Below are 25360 nucleotides of genomic sequence, written 5' to 3'. Positions count from 1 at the left end.
TCTACAAACATCTGGAAAACAATAAGGTAATAGGTAACAGCCAGCATGGATTTGTAAAGAACAAATCATGTCAAACCAATCTGGGTATGTCTACACTAAGATCATTCGAACTAACGCATCCAGACTAAAAAACTAGTTTGAATTAGCGTTTTGCTAATTCAAATTAGCATGTCCACATTAAGTGGACCCTGAACCGGGGTTAAGGATGGCCGGAAGCAGTGCTGGCAGGGCATCAGATGAGGACTTAGAGCATGGAGCTGCTGTCTCAGGCTAGCCGAGGGCTGTGCTTAAAGGGACCCGACCCCCATCCCGGACAGACAGTTCTCAGGGGTGCCCTGCTTGCAAAGCAGTCCTGGCTTGGATTGCCCGGAGTACCCACACTGGGCACATCACAGCACTTGGCCATCAGACCAGCTGCACTTGCCGCAGGCTGCCATCTGGGGAGAGGGAGCAATTGGGGGGCTGCAGGAGACGTTTCACCCCCAGAAGCCCACAGAGCCAGCCCAGTCCTCCCCATTCCTCCCTCATCTCCTTCCACTTACCCTTCCCTAGCCCCCCTTCCTGATGTACAAAATAAAGGACACATGTGTTCAAAAATAGAATCTTTCTTTATTGAACAAAACTCGGGGAGACTGGGAAAAGGAGGTGGGAGAGGGGAAGAGAGAGGATGGGAGAGGGGAGGGCAACTACAATGATGAGGGGTTTGGAACAGGTCCCATATGAAGAGAGGCTAAAGAGACTGGGACTTCTCAGCTTAGAAAAGAGGATACCGAGGGGGGATATGATAGAGGTCTATAAAAGCATGAGTGGGGTGGAGAGGGTGCATACAGAAAAGTTCTCCATTAGTTCCCATAATAGAAGGACAAGAGGACACCAAAGGAAAGGAATGGGTAGCAGGCTTCAAACTAGTAACAGAAAGTTGTTCTTCACAAAGCAAAGAGTCAACCTGTGGAGTTCCTTGCTGCAGGAGGCTGTGAAGGCTAGAACTAGAACAGAGTTTAAAGAGAAATGAGATAAAGTGATGGAGGTTGGGTCCATGGAGTGGTATTATCCAAGGGGTAGTAGTGGTGTCCCTGCCCAAAGTTTGTGGAAGGCTGGAGATGGATGGCACGAGACAAATGGCTTGGTCACTGTCTTCGGTCCATCCCATCCAGGGTCCCTAGGGTTGGCCGCTGTCGGCAGGCAGGCTACTGGGCTAGATGGACCTTTGGTCTGACCCAGTACGGCCAATGTAAGCTCAGGGTCGGGGGTCTCAGTGGACCACCTTGATTTCCATGCACACCTGCTCCCGGGTGGCCAGACTGGCAGCTCTCCTGACCTAGACGGCCGCTTTCCTGTGCCTAGTGCGGAGGTTGTGGACGAGGTCCACAATGTCCGCACTAGACCAGGAGGGTGCCCGCCTCTTGCGGTCCCGGGCAAGCTCCCGGGAGCCGCCAGCCTGGTCCCGGGAAGAGGGGGAGGGCTGGGGGGCATTGGGTGGCTGGCTTGAGCCGTGCAGGGTCTGCTAACTGAGTGCTGGCAGGCTTGCACCTGGCACAGGCACCGTAGCCAGCCCGTGCCCCTTTAAGGGCTCCGGGGCCGGGAGGGGGGCAATAGAGTTTCCCTGGTGTCGGCCAGAGTGGCCACCAGGGAAAGCTGGGGAGGGCTAGCCTCCCACTAGTTCGAATTAAGGGGCTACACACCCCTTAATTCGAACTAGTAAGTTCGAACTAGACTTAGTCCTCGTACAATGAGGTTTACCTAGTTCGAACTAAGCGCTCCGCTAGTTCGAATTAAATTCGAACTAGCGGAGCGCTAGTGTAGCACCTATCAAAGTTAATTCGAACTAACGTCCGTTAGTTCGAATTAACTTTGTAGTGTAGACATAACCTCTGATAGCTTTCTTTGATGGGATAACAAGTCTTGTGGATAAGGGAGAAGTGGTGGATGTAGTATACTTTAGGAAGATCTTCTTATCAATAAACTAGGGAAATACAACATAGATGGGGCTACTATATGGTGGGTACATAACTGGCTGGATAACTGTTCTCAGAGAGTAGTTATTAACGGTTCACAATCATGCTGGAAGGGCATAATAAGTGGGGTTCCACAGGGTCTGCTTTGGGGCTGATTCTGTTCAATATTTTCATCAGTTATTTAGATGACGGCATACAGAATATGATTATTAAGTTTGCAGATAATATCAAGCTGGGGGGGGTTGCAAGTGCTTGTGAGGATAGGGTCATAATTCAAAATGATATGGGCAAACTAGAGAAATGGTCTCAGGTAAATCGGATGAAGTTTAATAAGGACAAATGCAAAGTACTCCGCTTAGGAAGGAACAATCAGTTTCACACATACAGAATGGGAAGTGATTGTCTACGAAGGAGTACTGCTGAAAGATATTTAGGAGTCATAGTGGACGATAAGTTAAGCATGAGTCAACAGTGTGCCACTGTTGCAAAAAAAGCAAACATGATTCTGGGATGCATTAACAGGAGTGTTGTGAACAAGACACAAGAAGTCATTCTTTTGCTCTACTCTGTGCTGATTAGGCCTCAATTTGGGGCAACAGGAATGATTAAAGGTCGTCTGAACACATGAGCTATGAGGGAAGACTGAAAGAAAGAACTAGGCTTGTTTAGTTTAGAAAAGAGAAGACTGAGAGGGGACATGATAGTGGTTTTCAAGTATCTAAAACGTGTTATGAGGAGGAGGAGGAGGAGACACATTGTTCTCCTTGGCCTCTGAGGATAGGACAAGAAGCAATGGGATTAATTTGCAGCAAAGGAGGGTTAGGCTGGACATCAGGAAAAACTTCCTGCCTGTCCGGGTGGTTAAACACTGGAGTAAATTGCCTAGGGGGGGTTGTAGAATCTCCATCAGTGGAGATATTTAAGAGCAGGTTAGACAATCACCTGTCAGGGATGATCTAGACAGTGCTTGGTCCTGCAGTGAGGGAAGAGGACTGGACTCGATGACCTCTCGAGGTCCCTTCCAGTTCTAGTATTCTATGATCCTATGTACTTATTTCTATAAATCACACGCAGTTCAACTGTAAGCAGTCTTACAATTGCCGCATAGGAAGTTTTGACCTCGTTCTTTCCCCACCCATAGAGGTGCCCAGAATGCATCTACCAGTATGAACGGTTCAGCTTCTAATTGCTGCAAGCAAGGTATGTGGGGATACCTTGCCCAGTCCCTCCTACTGATTATCCTTCCTACATCTATATTTATACTCAACTTGGCCATTCTAATAATATCTGTATTGATTACATCTTGTGTCAGATACCTAAAATGCACTTTTGGGGGGCACACCCTTCTACTCAAGATGTTGCAAAACTATGTTTTATGGCTGCATCTGCTTTTTGCTTATCAGAAATAAAATATACCAGTTTCCTCTTAGTACTTTTGGCATAGTCATGCTGTAGTATGCTGAATATGCATGATTGTGCAAAAACATTCCTGCTTCAAAGCCCCCAGCCTTGCCTACTTGCACCAGGCTCAACCCATAATCCTGGGTTATGTTTTATTAGAGATCTTTCATTTGATCTCAAGACAGACATCCATACTTTGGTCGAGAGAGGGATCCATGCTTTAGTTAAGATAGGGCCATGCAGGCTCCCCCCACAATCCTGCCATTTTTAAAAGCCTTAGCCCTGAGATGTTTTGTATCAAGGAAACTAAGCACATTTTCATCTTATCCTGAGCCCTTTGCTTTCTGATTATAAGCTGGATATTGGCACAACTGTCAAATTGACTGCCATAGATTCGTCTGTGTCACATCTGCCCCATATCTGCCCCAGGCTTGCCTTTATAACTGTCCAAACATATGCCACAGCAGTAACAAACACCCTGCCTTGACATCAACTTAAAACAAGAGTACTCCTCAATACCTGGGTTGTGATTCCAACATTTTCCAGTATGTTTTCTCAAAAGCCCCAATAATGTGAATATTAATCACCTTTGAGTGTTTCTACATGTAATACAGTCTTTTGTTTGTCTTGAATAATACAACCAGCCTAATTATTATTGGCTGTTTAGAGTGTAAACATCAGTACTTGTTTGCTTTCAACATTGGATGACAGATATTTAAAGGACATTGATTTTGTATAGTTAAAATATTTATTATGTAAATATGTATCAAAAATTAGATTCCAGAATATTTTACAAGATTTGGTGGATAAAATGAACCTTGAGGGTTTTTTCTATGGAGATGTGAATATTCTCTATATAATCACAATAATCTTGTTGGATATATGTTTTCCTTGATTTCACATGATAATATTTTTTACATTTGGGCACATCTTTTGTTTCCAAAACCTGACTCATATGTAATGGGATTGAGTATTAGGATTCGCCTTATGTCTGCTGACCTGTTTAGGGTTTTTTATACTCTTATGGAAAAGTGCTATGGAATTTATTAGAAAAATGCAAACTTTCTTATAGATTCTCTTGAACCATTCTATACATATTATTAGAGAATTCAGTCTCTGCTCTACAATACTATAAGATGATAAAAAACTGTAAAAGGGGTGTATTTACTATTAAATTCTGCAGAGCTGTAGATTAATTCCTATACAGCTATTTCTACCGCAACATATTGGTTTCATCCCTATTAAATTCCAGGAATTTTCCCTAGGGACAACTTGCCATAATCAAGAAATACTGAATGCCTAATTCTTTCCTCATCCTATCTTCCTTGCATAAGTGAAATTTTTGTTTGCTCGGGCTTACTTATTTCATGATACAGTCCTTGTGGGAAAACTGTCATAGGGTATGTCTACACTACAAAGTTAATTTGAACTAACAAACGTTAGTTCGAATTAACTTTGATAGGCGCAACACAGGCAAACTGCTAGATCGAACTTAATTCGAACTAGGTAAACCTCATTCTACGAGGACTAACGCCTAGTTCGAATTAAGTAGTTCGAATTAAGGGCTGTGTAGCCACTTAATTCGAACTAGTGGGAGGCTAGCCCTCCCCAGCTTTCCCTGGTGGCCACTCTGGGCACCACCAGGGAAACTCGCCTGCCCCCCCTCCCGGCCCCGGAGCCCTTAAAGGGGCACGGTCTGGCTACGGTGCCTGTGCCAGGTGCAAGCCTGCCAGCACCCAGCCAGCAAACCCTGCACCTGGCACGGCATGAGCCAGCCACCCGCTGCCACCCAGCCCTCCGCCTCTTCCCGGGACCAGGCTGCCGGCTCCCGGGAGCCTGCCCAGGTCCGCAAGAGGCAGGCGCCCACCAGGTCTAGTGCAGAGATCGTGGACCTCATCCACGACCTCCGCAGTAGGCACAGGAAAGTGGCCGTCTAGGGCAGGATAGCTGCCATCCTGGCCACCCAGGAGCAGGTTTGCATGAAAATCAGGGTGGTCCAGAGAGACCCCCGACCCTGAGCCCTGAGCTTAGAATGGCCGTACTGGGTCAGACCAAAGGTACATCTAGCCCAGTAGCCTGTCTGCTGACAGTGGCCAACATTAGGGACCCTGGAGGGGATGGACCGAAACAATGACCAAGCCATTTGTCTTGTGCCATCCATCTCCAGCCTTCCACAAACAGAGGCCAGGGACACCATTTCTACCCCCTGGCTAATAGCACTCCATGGACCCAATCTCCATGACTTTATCTAACTTCTCTTTAAACTCTGTTCTAGTTCTAGCCTTCACAGCCTCCTGCAGCAAGGAGTTCCACAGGTTGACTCTTTGCTTTGTGAAGAACAACTTTCTGTTATTAGTTTGAAGCCTGCTACCCATTCATTTCATTTGGCGTCCTCTAGTCCTTCTATTATGGGAACTAATGAAGAACTTTTCTGTATGCACCCTCTCCACCCCACTCATGCTTTTATAGACCTCTATCATATCCCCCCTCGGTCTCCTCTTTTCTAAGCTGAGAAGTCCCAGTCTCTTTAGCCTCTCTTCATATGGGACCTGTTCCAACCCTCTGATCATTTTAGTTGCCCTCCCCTCTCCCACCCTCTCTCTTCCCCTCTCTCACCTCCTTTTCCCAGTCTCCCCGAGTTTTGTTCAAAAAAGAGCGTTTCTAGTTTTGAACACACGTGTCCTTTATTTTGTACATCAGGAAGAGGGGCTAGGGAGGGGTAAGTGGAAGGAGGCGAGGGAGGAATGGGATACAAGACCCTGATGGGGAGGACTGGGGTGGCTCTACGGGCTCCTCGGGGTGGAAGCTCTCCTGCAGCCCCCCGGTTGAGCCCCCCCCCCCCCCGGATGGCAGCCTGCGGCAAGTGCAGCCAGGCTGATGGCCAAGTCCTGTGATATGCTGAGTGTGAGCATTCAGGGCACTTCAAGCCAGGACTGCTTTGCTGTCCCTCATCAATTTAGACAAGCGAGCGGAGAACCCCTGAGAACTGTCTGTCCGGGGTGGGGGTCGGGTCCCTTTAAGCACAGCCCTCGGCTAGCCTGAGACAGCAGCTCCACGCTCTAAGTCCTAATCTGTTGCCCTGCCGGCACTGCTTCCGGCCATTCTTAACCTCGGTTCAGGGTCCACTCAATGCGGACATGCTAGTTCGAATTAGCAAAACGCTAATTCAAACTAGTTTTTAAATCTAGCTGCACTAATTCGAATTAGCTTAGTTCGAATTAGTGCTGTAGTGTAGACATACCCATAGTAATGAATCTTTGTTTCTGAAAGCAGTGGTGTTATTCATTTCACTCCATTGTAAGAGTGAATTCTACAACCTCCATCTAGCTGCTGAGAAAATTCTGCCAAAACTCACTCTCATAATCAACAGTTTCATTAGTCCAGATTTTGCTTTGAAAGCTCTGTCCTATGATGCGGTTAGTCCAGAATCAGAATGAAGAATATAGCTGTTGAGAGAGATTAGGATACACGGAAATAGGTAAATCCTGGGCAGTCTTGGCCAAGCCCGCAGGAAGCTTTGATTCTTAAGGCAGAGACCTTTAGTTTGACTCTGTATTCAGCGTAACACACTGCTATAAGCACAATTTCAGAGTGATTTACTCACAATGGCTTGAATTGTTCAGCAGGAAAATGTATGCTTCCTCTGTGTTTTGTGGGATTTTTAGGCTTGGTTGGTGATAGCAGTTTGAGTGGAATGAAAGGAGAAGAAACCAAATTGGAGGATGAAGTTAGAGAGGAGGAACTTAAGGCAGGGGTTGTAAGTGTGTTTAGTTATTTTAGCGATAAAAGACGTGGTAAGACATTTAATTGAGCCATTTAAAGTTGATGTCACAGAGAATGGTGTCCTCTCTAAAAGGCTTTTGATCCATGAATATAAACATAAAAATTGTTTTGCAATAAACATAAAAACTACAATTTATGTGTGTTACCTCTTCCCTTTAATTGTCTCATCTATCAGTTTATGATTTAGGAAATTAATTCATCCAATATCAAAGAATGTTTTATGGTTCTGCTTCCTAACAGGGAAAAGGGGTTCCTTCTATTTCCCTTGGTGGACACTTCATATGTTATGAAATGTATTCCCTTGAAGGAGGGCACTCACATGTCCTCCTCTGCCTTAAAATTCCAATAGTACCTTTGTGCAAGGGTTCTGTAGAGTGCATGGCTGTGCACAAATCCTTTGTACCCTTCTGTGCTGGAGTTGTAGGTTTCATCTCAACTATGAATAAGTCAACATGGAGAGTGGGTGGAGGCCTGGAGACTGTTAGTTCTATGTTTACATAGAGGTAGTGGGCACAAAACTCTGACCAAGGGGATGTGAAGGTGCCACTGTGGCTATTCCAGCTAACGGACTGGATTAGCAGCTGCTTTAGAGGCTACCAGACTGTTCTTCTAATGGGTTGCAAAGGTAGATTTCATTCTGCATTCCCTGCCTAATTCTCCCACACAAAGCTCATTTACATGGCCTTTATGCAAGGGAATGATGAATGCATACGTTTTAAATGCAATAACTGCTGTAATTGAGTTGCATAATCCTGGAACAGCAGGGGCACCAGAACCAAAGACTTTATGAAATAAGTAGAGGGATGATGTAGCCTTGCCTAAGGAAGAGTCCTTCAAGTTTTTGAATGGGGTAAGCTAAATTCTTTCTCCATTAAAAAAATCTAGGCTTCTGTGAGAAACTGACAGTGTTACTGTCATCAAAGAAAAGATCCTAGAAGAGAGTAAACGGTCAAAAAATGATGAAAAATATATACAGACGTCAGCTCTGAGAAAATGGAAGAGAATACAAAAGGACAGTCCGTTGAATTAATATGACTTGACCTCCATTGAAACAGTAGATCCGTTTGAATAGAAAGAGATAAACAAGATTAGTAGCACAAATAAAATGGAGGCGTTAATGATCATGTTTGAAGATACATATCCAAAGTGGAATAAGCAACTGATTTAACATAAATGGAAGTTCTCATGGTTGAGCAGTATAGATATGAAGTAATACAACATGCTGCACCATGAGAAAAATATCTTTTTGGCAGGGATTTCATGCTGCTACATGAAATTGACTCAAAATATACCAACCAGCCATAGCTAGTGCATCCTAGCTGTGAATTTGATGTGACTTGCCTTAATCACTGATGAACTAAATATACCCCAGTACTAAGAAATCCTTGGTCCAAACACTTAAATCTTTGGTGCCCTCATTAGGGTCTATGGGTTGCTTTCTTCTTCTGATATAACTAAATAAAGAGCACAAGTGGCTTTATAAACACATACAAAATATTGACATTATTTTGTATGTTTAGCAACCAACTTTATTTAGTTGTAATACTTTTTGCAGTAGCCAACTTAGTTGAAGAAAAAAATACAGTGAAGGGCTCAAAAGCAAAGAACACCCTAACGATACCAGGAAAGTGATATTAATACACCAAAAATTGCCACTGAATTCAGTGGGTGTTACCTACTTTATGTAATATAATTAAGCCAGAGGAAAAAATGTGGTAAAGAGAAAATTAAGTTTGCATGTGCCTATCTATGATTTCAGTGTATGTCTCCTTTCTAAAACGTGTGAGTTAAAAATAAAGCCAGGAAAGTAGTAAATTTTGCACTTCCAACAAAGCTTTGATTCAGCAACAGCAGAGACAACACAAGAAGCTGACATCTCAACGCAGAGTCCCAAGAAAACTTCATGTTAAAATAAATATGCAAGAAGCATCACTCTTGGAGCTCTCATTTGACCTTGCATTCCTTTCCATTGCACAACACTGTCAATCCCCCATGAATTAAAACTGGACTCTTGCCCAACAATTTGGGAATGTGAGGAATGCAGAACTGGACCTTAGCCGTTACCCCCATCAGCCTACATTTACTTGAGGATAATCCACACTGCTACATTCATTCAGTTATATTGTTTGAAAGGTAACAGCCTTTTTATCTGAACAGATTTTTAATAGCTAAGAGGCACAGTTAGATCAAATGAAAATTGGTGTGGTCCTCTGTAATTTTTTATTAGACTTAGTAAAACACCACCTAACTATTTAGTCACGGAGAACTGCCAGAGGGTAATTTGATTCGATGAAAAAGAATACAAACAGGTAGAATAACCAGTGGATTTTCAAGATATATTAAATCTAACAAACATGGTGCAGTGTTTGCTCAGATGTATCTGAATTCCCCTGTTCATATTAGGAAAAATGAAGATCTTATTAGCTTATTTGGCCAAATTCTGCTCTGATATATCAGTGTTGATGCTACAGTAACTCCATTAGCTTCAGCAGAGATTTCAGATTTACACAAATGTAACAGAGAATAGATATTGATGCTTTGTAACCAAAAATGTACAGGTCTCCCCAACTAATATTTCAGCTGTTTATTTTGATAAACACAAAACAGCTCCCATCCACATCTGCTAAATCCTCAGATGATCTAAATCAACAAACATCTGTTGAAGTCAATGAAGCTATGCTGTTTTATTTCAGCTGGGGATCTGGCTCCCTAGATTTTAGGTGTCTTTGACTTATATTAAAAATACAGTCACATAAAAACCTCTTCTTAGCCTAAAATCAGAGAAGCTGATAGATTGGAATTCACTGAATTATGACTGCAAAGTCACAGACATTTTCTCACAATAGGAGAATCTCAGATTAGCCACTGAGCAAAGGCTACATGGTTCACCCAAATTGTCCACTTGCAAAATGAAACCACCTTCAAGACTTTGCAAATATTCTGCTGGAGCATCTCCTTTTTCTGGCAAAAACAAATATGATTATGGTGTAAATAATAATTTCAGCTTGGGATTTCCACAGTCAGCACATGATCTGGCATAGCCATGGTTTATTATAGATCATCTCAATACCTGGATGACCTGTTGAAAAGAAGTCAGGGAAGTAGTTGTCTTTCCTGCTACTTTTAATGTGTTCTTTGCTTTTTATAAGTCCAACATCTCTGCAATGTGAGTAATATTTTACCAGGTCCTCTAAGTATATTTTTAGGCATTGTATTCTGTTCCTAAATAGTTCAACTTCACAGTGATTCCTCACTTGAAAAAAGCAAACCAGATCGAAGGCTGAAGCCATATATAAATCCAACCCTAACTCCTCTTGTAGAAAGCAGAAAGTCACAAAGACAATGAAGTCAGCTACTCTATAACTAAAATCTCTTTCCAATGGTTGCACCACATTTGTCGGCATTTAGAATGACTCAGCCACCTGCTGCAGTAGAAATCTTGAACCCAGCAACATCACTCTTAATGACAGTTGTTATGCTATCTGGTAAAATAGACTGAGTAACAGAAGGAATCTAATCATTCAGTGAGCTTACCTAATTCTGTGGTGTAGCCAGTATAACCACAAAGGGCAAGACATATTAGCCACATTGCTCTCTCTATCACACTTTACTAAAATATCAATTATCAAACCAGCATTAGCATATTTCTTGGAATGAGCTTATTCAGGAAAAATTGAATCTTGAGTAACTGAACAGACTTTACCTTCAGCCTCATGCCTCAGCAGATCTCAGACTAGCAGGTATCCTGGGATAGCCATACTCTTCACCATCTGTCATTCCTTAATGCTGATTCTTAATGCTCGCATCTGCAACCTCTGAATTCATAGCAGTTTAATTAGCACAGTGAAAAAATGAACCACAATAGCAGCAGCAGCAAAAACATATAATTGCCACAATCTTTTGTATGGAAAATGTTATAGTTTATTGATTTATTTACTTACTTACTATGTTTTAAATATTTAACTTGGAAAGTCTCCTTTCAGATGAAATCTCTTCTTTTCTCAGAAACACCAATAGTCAAAAACAGGCTGTAATTTTAAGCTTTGTGGCTTTTTTGTTATTTGACCCTTCAATAAAGAAACTATGGTTCAGATTCTCTCCAGGTCAGCATTGGGAGCAGGAGTGCAGCTTCTAAAAGCATGCTGAAAAGGCCACGATTCCTGGGATCAGCCACAGTAGGGGACATGCTGCTCTGTTCTTTGGAAAATAGCAGAATGCAGCCCCTACTAAGGTGGCAGACAGCAGCATGTGAGCTTGATGAACGTGAAGGATGTTGGTCATACCCACTAGCTGGCAGGCCGTATTCACAGGGGTCATGATGCATTAGCACTGGGGTCATGCCTTTAGCACTATTTTGAGTACTTTGTTGAAAATCTTGCTGCATTGATTGTTACCCCTCCCACATAGTAAAGGGCAAAAAATTAACCCTTAATAGAGAAATTACTTAATCCACCACTGAAATATGGTAGTCATAAAATAAATACAAGCATTACAATTATGTAATTATGATTAATTAGATACTGCATTGTGTTATAAAAAATTAACTAGCTAATAGTTGTAATGGTAGATAATGCTTATTAACATTCCTCTCTTAGTAAATAAGCATTGAAAAAATAATCTGTTCTGTAGGTTTTTTCTCTTGGACTAGTCAGTTAGTGTTGTAACATTGACAGTCCCTTGCTAGTTTTTAACTCTGCCAGAGCTCGCTGCAACCTTGAAACAATAGCATTCAAACTTGGAAAATTTTCTGGCTGATGTTGCATGACATGAATTGTGTGAAATTTTATTTGCATGAATGTGTATGTATTATTATATTCCCACCTAAATGGACCTGTTCAAGTAGTAAATTTAAAATTCAAATGTTGCTAAGTTCAAATGTAAATAAGCATTTATTCCATATTGATACTAGAAATGATCCAACCATTTGAAAATGCTTTGCAGAAACTTTTTCAACAACCAGACAAACATGCTTGAAGTTGTAATATAATGGAATACCAAAGAGTACCAGACGCCTAGATTCCTTCATGCTGAGCACAATTTAAAAGCATGTATATAAATGGGTCCCCTTTTAGTTATCTGAGTGGCATATATACCTAATAATATTTTGAGATGTAGCCATCACTTTTTTTCTCTCTTTAAAAGGCAGCAGTTAAAGGTTGTGTGAGAGTTATCTACCACATGAGTTAATAACAATGAATGTTGTAAGAAAACTGGATAAAGTTTAGCCACTCAATCATATTGCAGAAAACATTGACAATTTGTTTTCTTTCTTTTCATTTATTTTTCTTTTCTTTTTTTCATCTATCCTGAGACTTCTGCATAAAGTGCTTTTGGGGCAGGAGGGAAATCAGTTACTCAATCTAGTCTCCTTTTTTCAGGTGCGGTTAGAGTGGCCAACAGACCTTGCGGTCAACCCGATAGACAACTCATTGTATGTACTGGACAATAACATTGTACTGCAGATTTCTGAGACTAGGCGTGTGCGAATTATTGCGGGACGCCCTATTCACTGCCAGGTACCAGGCATGGATCATTTCTTAGTCAGCAAGGTGGCAATCCATTCAACCCTGGAATCAGCTAGAGCAATCAGTGTCTCTCACAGTGGGACACTGTACATTGCTGAGACAGATGAAAGAAAGATAAATCGCATACAACAGGTTACTACCAATGGTGAGATTTCCATAATTGCTGGAGCCCCAACAGATTGTGACTGCAAGATTGATCCAAACTGTGACTGTTTCTCAGGTGAGCAGAGGCTAATCATTTCCCTTCTCTATTTTGTTCAGAGCCCATAGTCTTTGTTTGAGTTAAAGAGTCTGCAAGAAAAAAAAATTGTAAAATGGTCCTTTTTCCTTAAGAAAACTTGAACAGATCTATAATAACTTTGCAAATCTTTTTGAATTAATTTACACACAAATCTGAATTAACTCTGAGCCTACCTTATATTTCAGTTTTGCCTACCCATTTTCAGATATCGCCATTCTCCCTCAGGACTTGGAATTTACCTTTCAATGCTAATTACTTGAATTCCACATAGCCCTTTTTATCCAGCGTCCCAAACTGCTTCACATAGAATGTAAAATCCTATTTTATGCCTCCTCTAAGCCTGAACCATGGGAAATGTTCAAATGGTGCCTCTTGCTGCGCATTTTAAGTGGTGTAGTCAGCACCCCTCTGGTACAACATATACTATGTGTGCCAGTCAACACTTCTGGCAATGCAAGCTACTCCCTCCTTCACACAACAGTGTGATGGGAGCCAAATTATTACTACCTCCTTCATAAATGTTCTGGGAGTAGAGAATGCCATAATTTATTTGACAGTCTTTCTCCGCCACCCCTATGCAGTCATCTCTGGAAGGAAACATGGTAGCAGTTTAACGGTGCATAGCAACATAGCACAACATTTTAGATAAGAAAGCAGAGTTACTGAATCTAATTACAGTACTACAGAGAGGAATTGTCAATAGGCTGGCTGTAATTGCACAGATTGGAATTTGGCCAGGGCATTGGAATCAACACCCCTCCTTAGGGCCCTGGGATCATTAATGACCAAAAAGCACTGTTTGCATCTGATATGAAGAGAGTATAAAATCAAACAACTGGTCCAAAAGATTTGGTTCACTGACATGTCACACTGCAGTAGTAATGAAAACACCTCTAAGAGAGACCAGGTTCAAATATATGAGATTGACCTCAAAAGACTCTGCTCAGTGTGATCATATTCAACAACAAAGATTCTATTAGCATTCCTTAGGGTGTAGTGCCCCCAGCTGAAAAGTCTGGAGGAATAGATGTGCCATGAAGTACTGTCCAGTTCTGACAGTTGTCAGTGCTGACTGAAGGGGGCATGGCCAGTATGGCTAAACAGCATGCCAACTCAATGCATTTCCACAACAGTGAGATTTTTTTGAAGCTACAAATACAACTTAAAACTCTCCTCCTTAGTGGCAACTTCTAGATAGTGACATAATGTAAATACTATTTGCCCATCTCTAGCAGATGAACCTCCTTCCTATCAACTTGCAGAAGCTCCCACTCTTGCAAAGAGGTCTGATTGCACTAGTGGAGGTAAATGGAGCCCAGGATCACCAAAATTCCCTCTTTGAACCTTTCAGTTTAGCTGGCCACAAAAATTATCTTGAGTTTTTGTTGATATTTCTCATTTTTTCTACACTGTAGTTTATTACATGCTGGCTGTTGGGTTGAGGTTTTATTAATATAAACTAATCTCCACTTGCATCCAAATCACTCCTATTTATTTAATGAATTGATATATTATTTATGGAATTATTGTTCTTTGACTATATGACAGTGGGAAAGAAGTAAGAAGAGGCTCTTCAGCTGTCATTATTTAGTGCTTTTGTATCTTACAATGTAATAGTTTTCCCAGCAGCAGGAGTTTGGATTTAGCAAAATTGGTGTAACTGAGATAATTGCATCTTATTGTTAATCTTCAGTGACGCTGATTCAGAATTACACCATTTTAGAAAATAGGTTTTAAATTCATTGGGAAAAAATGGTTCACTAACTCTTATAAAAGATTCTGGAGGCCGTGTGTGGTGTCTCACATTGTGATAGGGTAAACAGAGAGATTACGGCTTCCTAAAGTGATAATATATCTTTTCCAGGTGATGGTGGGTATGCCAAAGATGCAAAGCTGAAAGCACCCTCTTCGCTAGCAGTCTCTCCTGATGACACCCTGTATATAGCAGATCTTGGCAATATTCGCATCCGTGCAGTCAGTCGAAACAAGGCTCATCTCAGTGACATGAATATTTATGAGATTGCATCCCCAGCAGACCAGGAACTGTATCAGTTTACCACCAATGGGACCCACCTTCACACACTGAATCTGATAACAAGGGACTATATTTACAATTTCACATACAATGGAGAAGGAGACATTGCCACCATCACTAACAGCAATGGGAATTCAGTTCACATTCGCAGAGATGCTAGTGGATTGCCTCTGTGGCTAGTGGTGCCTGGAGGCCAGGTATACTGGCTAACCATAAGCAGCAATGGTGTTCTGAAAAGAGTATATGCTCAAGGCTACAACTTAGCACTGATGACATACCCTGGCAACACAGGTCTTCTAGCAACCAAAAGTAATGAGAATGGATGGACAACAGTTTATGAGTAAGTTCCTAACTTCAAACATTTTTTTCTTTGCTCTGAAGTCTCATAAAGCATGTTATTTGGAACGAAAATTGAATTTTTTCAAGCCAATTGTAGTAATTTAAAAGATAACCTGCTAATAACATGGCACAATACAAGACAAGTAGAGCTGTTGCAAAGCTTATACAATACAGCACTATTAATACTAAAGTGTCAAAGCCTGCTGTATACAGTAAGTATTACAAAATAGTACTTGAAATTATACCTGGCAGCTCTTATTACATTTAAAAAAGCATAGCTACAGTGTGTGGGACCTGGCACGAGCTCAGTCCCGGCTCGTACCATTTCCCCACCCACCTCTGCCTCCCCTGCCGCCCTGCGGAGATGATGCTGGGGGAACCGGTTCCTGCCTTCCCTATAGAGGCAGCAAGGAGGGGAAGCGACTAGTCAGATAGGTACTCGACTACCTGATAAGCCTAGGCTTATCAGGCAATCAACTAGTCGGGCTTTCTTGCGCAAGAAATTGATGTTACCTGTCTACATTGGCCTCTTGCACAAGAAGACTTATCCCTGAGCAGGAGAGTCAGAGTATTTGCGCAAGAAGCACTGATTTTGTACATTACAACGTCAGTGTTCTTGCGCAAATACTCGCGGCCAGTGTAGACAGGAGACAAGATTTTGTGCAAAAGTGGTCGCTTTTGCGCAAAATCTTGCCAATGTAAACACAGCCTAGTATTATGGAATCTGGCTGTAAGATACTGGTCAATCACTTTTTCAAAAAGATTTCATAATAGTTCCTAGTCCTGTCTGTTACTTCTTAAAATAATTAACAAGGCTTTGTCTTTCATTTGAATAGCTGATAACTTCCCAAGAACAGATCATTTTCAAGTATGTTTTTCTTGACAGGTTTCATTTGCTATTTTTACTCCATCCCACTGAAATGTATACAGGACATTTAGTTCAAAATGCTTTAATGGAATTATTGCTGGAGTTCGTTGCTCTCTGGCAAGTCATTTGTTCAAATGTAACTCAAGCTTTATAGTAACGTTATTTTTGAAGAGCTCAGTCTTCTCATAAGTCTCATAAGTGCTCCCTTTTGGTTGTAGGACAAACTTCTTTACTTGGAGATGCCTGTGTCTTCATAGACTCATAGAATCATAGAACTGGAAGAGACCTCAGAAGGTCATCAAGTCCAGCCCCCTGCTCTAGGCAGGACCAATGGAATATGTTGTCTGACAACAAATTCAAAAGCGTGCATGTTAAATGTGTATTTCATGTATGACTAGCATTAAGAAGTTTTGCTAAATTAAACATTTCTTCACACTTTGATTATTTCAATCCAGCTGATATAACTTACTGTCATCACCCATGCTTTGTATTACAAAGAGTATACTCCATTTCTTCCAGCTGCTAGCATTTGGTATTCTGATGCTGCATTTCACTTCCTTTTTAAACCTGTACAGTACTGGAATGTGATTTCACTGTAGCGAAAAAGGGGAAGAAAAGGGATTCTGTTGTTCTCTCAGGGTACATCTATACTGCAATGTTTTTCCAGAATAATGGCTGTTATTCCAGAAAAACAATACTTGTGTCCACATTGCAATAGCGTTATTTCGACAAAAAGTCAAAATAACAGAGGGCTTTTTCTGACAGTGGTAAAGCTCATTCTACAAGGATAAAGCTTTTTCAGAAAAAGGCCTGCGTGGACGCAGAAGAGGGAGTTATTTTGAAAAAAGAGGCCTCCAGAAAATAACACAGGTGCCCTGCTGGCCACTCCATCCGCACCCATCACAATTCTATAGTTCCTGTCACGCAGCAATTCTTAAAGCTGCAAACACCCGGGACAGGGCTTGTGGCAGGAAGCCGGCCCTGGGAGCTGCAACTCACCACACAAATACCACTGCCATACATCGGGGCACCAATGTCCAAGCCACAAGCCCCCCAAGAGCCCACTGGCCCTCCTAGGGAGCATGCACAGGGTTCCCAGGAACCTGCTGGGGCAGGAAAAGGTGTGCTCAGTCCTGGTCTGGGGCAGAGAGCCTGGTTGTTCTTGGAGGCGTGGAGCGAGGAGGAGACCCTCCAGGATCTCCACTCCAGATGGTGCAATGTGGACCTTTATGGCTGGATGGCCGAGAACCTGGCTACAGGGGGCCACCACCTCCCTCTGGAGCAAGTCCAGAGTAAAGTAAAAGTGCTCCGGCAGGGCTATGCCAGGGCCGAGGAACACAGCTTTCACTCCAGCGTGGGACCCCACTCCTGCCCCTACTACAATGAACTTCACTGCATCCTGGACTCGGGGCTGGAGACATCTGTCATTGCCCGTCTGGAGTTCCCATCCCAGGTGGAGAAGGAGGAGAATAAGGAGTTGGAGGAAGAGGAAGAAATGGCCAGCACCATCACCCTGGAGCTGGTGCCTCAGAGCCTGGATGTCTCCCAGGCATCCTCTGAGGCCAGGGAGTGATCAGCAGGTGAGTGCTCTTAGTTTTCCCATGCATAGGATGGGGGTGGTGGGCACTGAGGGGCTATGATGCAATAATCGTTAGACATTCTCGGCCTGGCCTTTGCACTGCAGTCCATGCATGTGGATGTATGTGCAGCCCCAGTCTGCACCACGCAGCCCCAAGAGACACCCCCGGGCTCCTGCTCACAGACTCTGGGAAGTCCAGACACACTTCTCACCCCAGGGGACGCCCTCCCACCACTAGCCACCGCTGGAAGGAGGCTGGGGACAAGGGCACACGCAGGTCTGTACAGAGGCACTGGAGTGCCACACACGACACACAGGCATGCCTGCACACTCGAAGCACCACCCGCTCCCGGGGACGGTGCTGCCAGGTGCAGGTTTGTGTGTGGCTCCAATGGAATCTTAGGCTGCTCGAGGTCCCTCTCCCGACCATTGAATCCCAGAGTGCCCGGACACTTCCCTTGCCTGCTTGTCTGTGGGATGGAGTGTGTATGTGGTGGGAGGGGAAGTATGGTACTCTGGGTCCCTGTGAGGCAGGGCCCACTGTCCAGGCCACACATGGCCTTGCTCCCAGGGCATCACCATCCTGTAGGCCGAAGACTGTTGATCTCAGCTTGCTGATGAGGGCAAAGCCTCAGGGACAGTGTCTCCAAGGATGACTGACCACCTTTCTTTATTCTCCCCAACCAGACCAGCCATAACTGTGGGGCGATCACCTCCAGCTGAGCCAGCCACCTGACCCCGGAGGAGCCACAGGCACCAGAGGGTCCATGAAGGGACATGGTCCAAAAGATTTGGGACAACGCACAATGGCGAGCCCAGACGTGGACTGAGCTGCTGCAGCAGGGTCGCAACATGTGTGCTACCAACTGGGAGATGATGGCCTATCCAGCTCCTGTCTCTGCCCCCCTTCCCATGCCAGCCCCTGTCCCCTCCCATGCCAGCCCTTGCCCCCTGCCATTCCTGACCCCACTTCAGCCTCTCCTACTGCCTATCCCCCTGTTCTCCCAGGAACCCCCCACACCCAAGGTCACCGAGGTCCCAGGACACGAGGTGGAACTACCACCCGAACCACATGCCAGTCTCAGCCCCAGCTCTGAGCCTCCCCTCCCCGCTTCAAGGTACTCACCCCCCTCCCCATATCCAGGTTCTCAGCCCACCCATCCTTCCTCCCATATTCAAGTTCTTAGCCCCTCTCTCCTTCCTAGTTATCTTTAGCACAACAGAGACTTCTTCTTTTGAAAACAAAACTGTTGTTTTTATTGAGTGTACAGGAAAGGGGGAAGAGATGGGGTTGTTCTGGGAAAGGCAGAGAGGCACAGGCCCCTACTAGGGAGGCCGTGGGGAAAGTTACTGGGGTCCTTCAGAGAAACTTTCCCTCAGGGCCTTCCGGATGCATACCCCCAACTGATGGGGAACGAGGAGTAACGGTAGTTCGAATTAGAAAGCCTAATTCAAACTACCTACTCCGTGCCGCGTGTAGTCGCGGGCACGGAGTCCGAACTACTGGGGATTTAAAAATGGCGGCGCCCAGCAAGATGCAAATGAAGCATCCTTCATCTGCAACTTCGATTGACTACATTAACCACCCTAGTTCGAACTAGGTTGGTAGTGTAGACATACCCTCAGAGAGGTAGGCAAGCAAGCAGAAGAAGCTGAGAAGCAGCTGTCCAGGGGGGTCCCTGTAAGCTTGCGTCTCAGCCTTGGTCAATAGCACCTGGAAGCAACTGCTGACCTAATGCCCTGCCTGAACTGATTCTGGGTGGCCTTAAATGTGAGATAGTGTCCAACCAGTGTAGACGCTATCTTTCAAAATAAGTTTTTCTAGAAGATCTCTTCTGGAAAAGCTTATTCTGAAAGAAGCTAGTTAATTCTCAAAGATCATTCAGTAGAATTTACTTATTCTATTACAAAATATAAAAAAATCCAATAAAGAAATATATTTCTCAAATATTTTAGATCACCCTTCTAAATATGATTAATGTTTCTATGAATGATACATTTGCAATAATTGTATATGTCCGGGTGAAGCATTATACCACTTATAATTGGTGTTTTCCATGAGGGTATAGTATTAGGATAGTATCCTACAAACCCTTTTGGCCAGGAGTAACAGTAAAACTGTGAAAAAATCCCATTGATTTTAATGACTACTTGTAACTTCCATGGTGTTTACATTAGAGCCCAAACACATAATTATTCCTACTGTGAATAATCCCATGAAAGATTAAATAACACACACATTTACAGACAGTGGGACAACACACGGTAATTAGAACTATGGTTAAAAGCACAGGTTTTCAGAATGGAGTGAGCCTTTTTACTCTGAGGTGTTTGCAAGGTAAGATAGTCCCTGCTCAATGTTTAACCAGACAGTCTTTCTCAACCACCTTGATTTTCACTTTGAAAATTAGATGTTTTGAAGAGGTTAGATGTATCTGATTTGCTGCTCAATCCTGCATAAACAATAGGGTTGGGGCTGAGAGAATTAATATATAAACAACTTCCAAACGAAATTGCTTGGAATCATTTTTTCTTTTTAAACCAGATTTGCATTCAAATCTAAAAGTTCAAACCATGACACTGTCAATCTGAAATAGGGATGAGTTTGTTTAACAACATGTATTATACATACATTGGAATTCGAGCAAAGATAATGAGTAGTTCAGAACATCTACCTGCATGTCAGTTTCCCTCTCTAAGAGAAATTATTAAGAGGGAGGAAAACCACCTACAAAAGCACTTGTCACCTATCTACTATTATCTGATGAAATGGAAGTGCTGAGACAATGCTTGCATAAAATTGCAGCTAATGTACAATTTTCAGTCATCTTTTTTTTTTTTTAATATTGAATCATTAAAGCCATGAAAGGAGAAAGATTTTTGTTAGGAGCCTCAGTTAAAAATGAGGAGAAGAAAAACACCTCTCAAAAGTTTGCCTTTAAAAAAATACAGCAGTTACTATTTGAAATCATTCTTATCCTTAACTATATATAATATATAGAAATGAAAATGAGCTGCGGATGTACATGCCACATTGAGCATTTCATTCATTAGTGGAGCACTTCCTCATTTGAGTAGTGCCACTGAAATCAGTGGGATTACTTGCCAATTAAATGGTCACTGACATGAGTGAGGGCTATGTTAACTAAGCCCTAAATTAACATCAATAGGTCCTGGCCCTACCACTATTAGCCTAGGTCTAAACTAGACCAGGCAGATCAGCTTAAGGCATGCCATCCAGCTACACAAAATGTGTAGTTGGATTCAGCTTACTTTAAGCCAAGCCACCCCAGCCTCTACGCTATGGGAAGCCAACAGGAGCAAATGCTTCCATCGGCTTCACTTACGCCTCTCAGAATGAGGAATACAGGACGCTGGCATGAGCTGCCCTTAGTGTTCAATTTGGGCATCTACATTGGACCCACTAAATTGAAAGTATCTCATTCTATGTCATCATTAGGGTGGTAGAATCAGACCTTGAATTATATTCTTAAATTAGTTCCAATAAAGGGGCAATAAGGAATAGGCAATCTGAATGTTCCAGCTAGCCTCTCACATCTGTTCCGTAAGGCAGGAAATGAAATATGATTAACCAGCTTTCATGGATAGTTTTCTAATGATGAACAATAGTGATATGAATTAGTCAGGTTAACCAACAGCTGTGGAAGCTGGTCAATTTCCATACAATCAGTAAGGGGGATGGAATGTAAATAAGTGTTCATAATGTAGATGAGTGTAGTAGAGAGCCAGAGAGAGAACTGTAATATTTCTAGCCTTTGATGACTTAATTTGGCAAAAAAGCAAGTTGTTTCAGCAGTTATGCCTGAAACATGTTTTCATCTGAAAAGAACATCTGCTCTATTTTTCTCTTCTTTCTTTTTATGGGGAATCCAAACTTCTTCCCTCATTTTGTGCACAAATACTTCTAGGGCCATGTGGACATTGTTTAGCTAATTTAGTCTTTTGTACTATAGCAACACTGCCATCACATTAAACAAAGATCATGGCCAGATTGCTGCTGTAAAATGGAATGCCTCCATTCAAGTCACACTAGCAGAAATCTGGCCTCATAATGTTTTGTAGATATGAGGAGAAAGTCTTTAAAATACTATAATCTAACCATTCATATATAGGCAAACATGCTCTTACACAAGTGACTAATCCTAACTCTCATGTAAGTAGACCTGTAATTTCTGTGTGTGCACTTGTGAGAATTCTAGGACTTGGGCCTTATTATGTAACAATGCCAGCACAGAGTGGTGTTCTGCATAATTTTTTCAGAATGAGAAGGTAGTCAATCTCCTGCATTAAGCTGATGATTATAAGTCAAAAGAGTATTATGGTATAGTAGGGGTTGCCAACCTTCAGCATGAGGCCCATCAGGATAATCCGCTTGTGGGCTGTGATAAATTTTGTTTACATATTGACTGTCCACAGGCAAAATCCCTAGCAACTCCTAGTGGCTGCGGTTCACTGTTCCTGGCCAACAGGAGATGCAGGAAGTGTCGTGGCCCATACCAATTCCAGCAGCACCCATTGACTGTGAACTGTGAACTGGCTACTGTGAATCCTGGCCACTGTGGTTGGTCACTGTAAACAAAACAGACAGTCAATGTAAACAAAATGTCTCTAGACTAGCCAGCGGATTGCTCTGCTGGGCCACGTGCAGAAGGTTCCTGAACCCTGCTATATACTATTTAAATTCTAAACAGTACTGCTTAAATACTTATTAACAACTTATACTGATGAGATATGAATTTGTTTTCATTTTGAAAAAAACCTCACGTTATCTTAAGTAGGAGCAATATCAATAAAATCCCAAAATCACATGAGAGCCTTGAAAAAGATCATTTTGAAAGAGACCTTGAGTGAACCTACAACCAGACTTTCTACTGTCTACAATGTCACCTCAGTTAAAAGAGTACAAATGTATTTGTGGAAGTGAAAATCCATTTGCGATATTGTTCCAGGTCTGTGTATTATTCACTTTTTCATAATGTGAGCTGATTTGAATACACAATGTTCCCTGAATAGAATAATTCACTCAGTACTGAGAAACTTTGTGACGCATCATTTTCTGTCATGACATACATCAGGTCAAAGTATTGATCATGGTTACTGGATGAAAATATGGAGGCTGAGTTGAGGTGTGTTGTCAGTGAAAAGTTTTTGCCTTTTAGCAGTTTAGAGGTTTAGCAGTGAAACAAAATTGTCAAGTATCCCATTTATTGAAATTCTATGATTTCTGTTGATTAAAACCAATGTTGAAGCATTCTGTGAACATTAAAAGGCAAGAATTGGCATGTTTGAAGAGTCTCACAAAATTATTTACATTTTCAGAATAATGGTGCTAGTTCACTATCACTATAGTGGCTACTGCTTCAGACCTTGTTGGACACCACAGCCCTAATTTATGTCAAGTTTAAGAGGCCCCCACAGAATTATAAAAAAGAGCATTATTCTAACAGAAAGGACAATGGAAATAGAAATAATAAAGTTTTATATTTACATATATACTGGTAGAGAGGCAAGGATACAACTAAAAACTACTAATTTTTTTGTATTTAGAGGCCCCTCATAATCTGAGGCCCTAAACTGTATCTTTCTTAGCTTGCACATAAATCCAGCACTGAAGTCCAGAAGTTAAAATGATACCCAGAGACAGAACACTGAGAATATTTTCCTTTTAAAAACCAAACTGCTAGAATTGACCTAGTGGATTATGGCACTGATCAAACAAACCAACGGGCTCAGCAAATTTGATAATGTGAAAACTTTGGCCAGGGCAGGGCCAGTCTAGGTCCAATTACTGTTGCATTCTGTAGTTCTTACATGAGTAATCTTATGAGAAACACTCATAGTAGTCAGTACCAAAGTAGGCAACATTTCCATTACAAATTAGATCCTATGCATTTGCGTGTAGCTAGCTTCATAAAATTAAATCATCATCCATATTAAATATTTTATCTCGAGCAACAAAATGTTGTTTGAATTTTGCTGTATTTAAGAACTACGATTTTTATTCAAATAGTGGAAAATGGCTTGTTATCTGTATGCAGGGTGACCTCTAGTGGTATCTTTCCTGTATCACACCAAGGTAAGTTTAAATCACCAGGGATTGTACATAATGCAGCTTAACATGATATAGGTAATTCAGACAGTGGGGTTTTTATACTGAAGTGACCTATTACCAATTATATTTTATCCAACAGTACTAAAAATAGGTCAAATCTGGGGTAAAGAATTCAAAAGTAGAAGAATTTACACAACATTTAATAATTAATTCAAGTCAACAATATATCTTTTTATTTATGGTGCAGTGTTGGTAATCAACATTATTTAAACTTGCCCCCATATTTGCTTTTAGGAGCCCATACAAATTTATATTGACCTTCTCCAAAGTAAACATTTGAATCCCCTTCTTTCTCAGGTATGACCTTGAAGGACACCTAACAAATGTAACCTTTCCAACTGGTGAGGTCAGCAATTTCCACAGTGATGTTGAAAAACTAACAAGAGTAGAACTTGAATCATCAAACAGAGAAAATGTGATTACAGCTACAAACTTCTCAGCTACCTCTACTATATACACTTTAAAACAAGGTAATTAACACATATCTGTTTATTTCACCATAATTATTTAATTTGAAACTTTAGTCACTTGCACTTTCATCTGTTTGCCTTCTAGTCACCTTGCTTTGATTGTTTCCTCCTAACTTCAATACAAATTGCTAGTTCTTTTTTAATTATACTACCAAGGTAACTGCTTGAAATGGATCATTGGTGGGTGTACTTCCAATTATGGGTATATTCAGGGGTCCATGGGTAGATTCTTTTTTTTAAACCTCTACTACCTCTAGAGTTTATGGGCAAATGCATTTAGTATTAGTCTCTAAGCTGCCACAGGACTTCTCATTGTAATATCAAAGTGGTAAAAATTGCCTGTAAAGCGCTTACTTTTGTCATTCTAAGCAATACCACACAAAAGATTGACTTGCCAGATTGACACTGTAAAAATGGTCAGTCTACTAATAGGTTTGATTCTTGTTTGGTGGTAGTAGGCTTTTTAGGGGCGGTGGGAGGTGATCAAACTAGCAATCTAAAAATAAAAGTGTAGCCATTACAAGTGCATGGGGCTAGCAACCTGAATATGATCCCATCCTAGACCCAAGGTCTATACTCAAGTGGCTAGCCTCTGTCTTGGCTCAAGCTATTACTGCTACACTATTTTTAGTGCACAAGCTCAATAAAGGCTACTGTGTGTATGTCAAGCTGGAAATTACACCTTCCAGGTGCAAGGTACAAATTCCCTGAGGGGTGCAGCATAGAACTCACAGCCTGAGGAAGGAAGACTTAAAGTGGCAGTGATGGATTCAGTCAACAGAGATCCCTTTCTGACTGTCACTTGATGTGCTGAAATACCATGAGCCAACCTTCCTGCCTTCCTGGGCACCCCCTTTTTATCTGTCTTGCTGAGCCAAGCCCTCCAGCACTGACACTAGGATGGGGTCAGAGCCCGATGCAGTGTAATACAGGCAGTGAATTCAGTTCAGCTCTGGAAAGGTTCAGTTAAAGGGATTTACCCCAGCGCCCAGGTGTACAGTGCCAATGGGACCTGAACCCCAGAAAAATCC

At 42.1% G+C, this 25360-nt stretch overlaps 1 protein-coding gene across 4 annotated transcripts in view; it reads left to right on the top strand.

Annotated features, from left to right (window-relative positions):
• TENM1 (teneurin transmembrane protein 1) overlaps positions 1-25360 on the top strand; it is a 744434-nt gene that overhangs the window by 683189 nt on the left and 35885 nt on the right. For all 4 annotated transcript variants that reach the window (XM_089781841.1, XM_089781839.1, XM_089781838.1 and 1 more), the window contains 3 exons: positions 12518-12884; positions 14770-15280; positions 24157-24329. In XM_089781841.1, the coding sequence (XP_089637967.1) occupies positions 12518-12884; positions 14770-15280; positions 24157-24329 (1051 nt within the window). The remainder of the gene's footprint in view (positions 1-12517; positions 12885-14769; positions 15281-24156; positions 24330-25360) is intronic.

This window comes from Pelodiscus sinensis, chromosome 13, assembly GCF_052426305.1.
Source record: "Pelodiscus sinensis isolate ZL-2025 chromosome 13, ASM5242630v1, whole genome shotgun sequence".
Taxonomy (NCBI): domain Eukaryota; kingdom Metazoa; phylum Chordata; order Testudines; family Trionychidae; genus Pelodiscus; species Pelodiscus sinensis.
The sequence above is the reverse complement of the archived record's forward strand: the minus strand, read 5'-3'. Positions and strand labels throughout refer to the sequence as shown.